Source organism: Gasterosteus aculeatus, chromosome 11 (assembly GCF_964276395.1).
Source record: "Gasterosteus aculeatus chromosome 11, fGasAcu3.hap1.1, whole genome shotgun sequence".
Classification (NCBI taxonomy): domain Eukaryota; kingdom Metazoa; phylum Chordata; class Actinopteri; order Perciformes; family Gasterosteidae; genus Gasterosteus; species Gasterosteus aculeatus.
Window position 1 is genome coordinate 7594889 of NC_135699.1, and position 4029 is coordinate 7598917.

Genomic DNA, 4029 nt, shown 5'->3' on the forward strand with positions numbered 1-4029 from the left:
TACAGAGTTTTTGTTTTCTGTACCATCTTCACGTGACATACAGGGGAAGCCTAAAACAGTTTCTTTATTAAAATCTATAAGGACACACAGATCAACTATTTTATCGGCTATATTAGCTGCAGGGTTATGAGATATTTTGAGTTAAACGCATACTGCCCTCTACTGTGTGAATAGTATCATAACGTTAAAGTCTGATCACGTTTGGGAATAGGTTTTGAAATGTATATTCTTTAGGTCATATATAGCTGTACTAAGACCAGGCACCTGCACAGATCCCCGGTGGTGCTCAAGCACCTGCCTTTTTGCCCTGGATGACAAAAGTGCCCCTTCTGCTGAAGGTCAATTCTTTTCTTCATTCATCAATATCTAAGAGTAAAAATTACCTTCTCTGTCATCAATTCCCCCTGAATGTGTTTTGTCTGTTTTTTCACGTTATTCAATTTGAGTTGGTTTGTTAACAAAAATAAATAGGTAAGTTGAAAATATACGGTGTTTTTAATTGAATTATTATTATTATTTTTGGGGTAGTGTGCCCTTTTGTTTTGGTATCTCTCTCTCTCTCTCTCTCTCTCTCTCTCTCTCTCTCTCTCTCTCTCTCTCTCTCTCTCTCTCTCTCTCTCTCTCTCTCTCTCTCCGAGTAGCTGCCACACGTGTTACACTAATGAGTTCACAGCAATTAGGTTAATTTGTTTCAGCTGTGATCTACTTCTGAGGGGTTGAATCGGTGAACGCTGCCGGTGACCCGACGATGCCAATAAAGCAATCACGTCGTTTCTCGAGGATTTAAGACATGCGGACCTGTGCTGTCATCAGTCCATTTTTCCTTCACAGAGGGGGGTTCGGAGCATCTAGAGGAAATGAATGGTGTTCACAGCGGGGAAGCGGACTGCGGTCCGTCGCTGCAACTGCGCAACTGCACCCACGCGGGCTGCGGCGCGACGTTCACCCGAGACTGGAGGCTGAAAGAGCACGAGACGGTGCACACTGGGGAGGTAGGCTTCTGCCTTAATGTCCCACGGAAAGGAACCGTTGTGTTTATTGTTGGAGCATGTTGACGGATAACCGTGACCTGATGCCCACAGCGCCCGTGTCTCTGCGCCATTGCCGGCTGCGGTCGTCGTTTCACGCGTATCTCTCATCTGAGGCGCCACATGCTGAAGCACAGAGGGGTGAAGCACTTCCAGTGAGTCAAATTGGCACTTTTTGCTCCTGGGGGGGAAATAACTACGTAAAGCGAAATTTAACTCCCTACTTTGTGCAGGTGCAACTTTTTGAACTGCACGCAGAGTTTTTTCCACGCGGGCCACCTAAAAAGACACGTGCGCTACGCCCACGGAGACAAGAACAAGTATTTCAAGGTTTGTATGAAGTACACCACTGTTTCCATCAGATGGCGCTAGAAGCCCTCGATGCAGAAAAGCCAGTTTTCAAGTCTTTTGTGTCATTTTTTACCACTTTTTTTCCCTCTTCGCCCTCCAGTGTGACCAGCCAGACTGCACATTGACCTTCAAAAAACGCAGAGCGTTTAAACTGCACTTGCAGGAGCATGAAGTGGTTGTTAAGTCAAAGTACGTCTGTGGCACACGGCCACTTATCAGTAAAGGGAGGGGGGGATGATGGGTATAGCTGGTGTGAAGTCTTGTGCGGCCAAAGCCCTTTGAGTCAATGAAATGTGTGAGAACGTGAGCGGTTAAAGATTATGCACTTGCCATTTTTTAATTAGATGTTTAATGCGCAGAGGACCGGCTCTAGCCGAGGTAAATGAGCGTTTACAGGCCGAGTGGGGTTTGGTCCCAGTTGACGTGGCTAAATGTTTTTTATTTTTATTTTTTTACCTCTGCCCGTCCCCGGTGGGGTACTCAGGTGTTCGACGGAAGGATGCGTTGCCATGTTCGACTCCCATGTTGCTCGCAAAGCACACGAGAAGAAGCATGCAGGTCTGTAATTTCTATTTAACTTGGGGGTCCTTTTCTCAACCCTGTACACTCATTTTGATCAAATGGTTTGGATTTGCATGTAGGCCTTTGTTAATGGCTTGGTTCTTCAAAGGGGCAAACTGACCATCTGTTGATTTCCTGTTGCTCATTGGCCTTGTCGGTGTCCCTGCAGGTTACCGCTGCCCCCGAGCTAACTGCCAGGTGTTGGAGCACACCTGGGGCAAACTTAAGAAACACATGGCCAAACATTCAGGTAAATATGTAGCGATCATAGTACAAAAATCGTGAGTTTTGTAGTTTTTAAAAAATATATATTTTTATAATATCTTGCAGCCACATTTACATGCCAAGCATGTAAGAAGGTGTTTAAGAAGGCTGAGGCTCTGAGGAGGCACAAACGAATCCACGCCTCCCACAAGCCCGTGCTGGTATGTCCCAGGGAGGACTGCCATGCCTACTTCTCGACCACCTTTAACCTGCAGCACCACATCCGCAAGGTGCACCTGGAGCTCCTGAAATACAAATGTTCCTTCCCGGACTGCCCACGCATGTTTGCTATGAGAGTAAGTAGCCGTGTCTTCTGTTTCTAGTCCTTAATGGATATATCACAAGTTTCTTTGCAGTCAATGACTCAGAACTTTAATTGCCTTGTGTAATTTGCGTAATGCTGAAATGCCATTTCAATAAACTGAAATATATATATATATATAATTATATTGCAGTAGTGACATGGCTGAGCCAAGAAAAGGTCTCACCATTTTAGGATTGTTGAAAAGAACATGGCATATAAACTTGTTGCTTGTCATTTTAATGTGTACGTCTTGCGTTTAAAGGAGAGTTTGACCAGACACTTGCTTCGCCATGACCCTAGTGCCACCACCCTGAAGGCAAGTCTGCGCTAATACACTGCACATGTGGACCAAAGCACAACACCGCAGTGTATTTTTCATTTGCCTTGAGTGGGCAGTTTCCTTTTATAAAAGCCTGTTCAATTTAGTGTTTAGCAGTAATGTATCAAATGCAAAAACTCTTTTTAAATGTTGTTTATCTCCACAGAAACGTAAGCGGACCAAAAAAACCTGGCAGAAGCGTCTGGACGGACACCATCTGCCCCGTGTGGAGGAAGACCTGCGCAGCCTCTTTGCTCTGCGCATGCGGATCTCCCGACGCGCCAAGGTGGAAATGAACCTCGCGGGACTCTTCAATGAACGCAAGATCCCTCATTATGTTGACACGGAGGTCAACCTGCGCAGCCTGTTTGGAATCAAACAGCCCCGCTTTGTGGAGGAGCCGGTGGTTCTGTCACTAGAAGGTTGAGGAAACTGCAATTGGGATTAGCTGCGCATCTTTACTTTAGAGTTTTAACTTCCTGAAATTGGTGCAGGCTTTAGAAATGGAAGGGTTAATTTTTTTTTTCTTAAATGTATGAAAATTGGGTCTCTTTGGTTGTATTTTTGTAATGTAGCTGATGTACATTAAACTACTTAAATGTCACTTGACACATTAATTAGAATGTCAAGAGCCTGAGAATTTAAATTGACTAATTTTCTTAAAGTCAATTAAAATACTTAATTTGTAATGTGAATTTTGTACACCCAATAAAATGATTTACATTTTGATCTTGGTAGTTTTTCACTTTGACTCAAGTGTTAAATTAAACTGTCTGCCCATGTGAGGCAGCATCTTAAGGACTGGCCCGCTTATTACAATGCCAAGATCTCGGTTTGCACGCTCAAACATCTGTTCCCGTATCTCACTTTGGGCTTGTTTAGGCCTCACATTCTGATAACTTGCTGAACACGCTAGAGAACCAAATATGTTAAAGTGCTTCCAATGAGTAAGCGCTGAGTCACTTATGGGCGAGGATTAGACTTTGAACAACAGCTGTTAAATCTTTAGTCAATGTGAATTTAAACTGTTATTTTACCACATTAATGGAATGCTTAGAGCAGCTTTTTTTTTGCTTAAACTGATGGAGGGTATCATTGACTTATTGCATTGTAAATGTGCATTTTGGGTATTTAAAATTCAAATGTAGCATTACTAAATTGTCCAATGGAGAACTTAATCACATTGAGTCAAAACCTGAGCA

At 43.6% G+C, this 4029-nt stretch overlaps 1 protein-coding gene across 1 annotated transcript; it reads left to right on the forward strand.

Annotated features, from left to right (window-relative positions):
• The first annotated feature begins 625 nt into the window (after window positions 1–625).
• Window positions 626–3556, forward strand: 42sp43 (P43 5S RNA-binding protein). Its single transcript, XM_040192027.2, has 9 exons — window positions 626–992; window positions 1083–1183; window positions 1262–1358; window positions 1480–1568; window positions 1864–1937; window positions 2110–2190; window positions 2271–2500; window positions 2771–2824; window positions 2994–3556. The coding sequence occupies exons 1-9, from the start codon at window positions 858–860 to the stop codon at window positions 3252–3254; spliced, it is 1122 nt and encodes a 373-aa protein (XP_040047961.1). The 5' UTR covers window positions 626–857; the 3' UTR covers window positions 3255–3556.
• The last annotated feature ends 473 nt before the right edge of the window (window positions 3557–4029 follow it).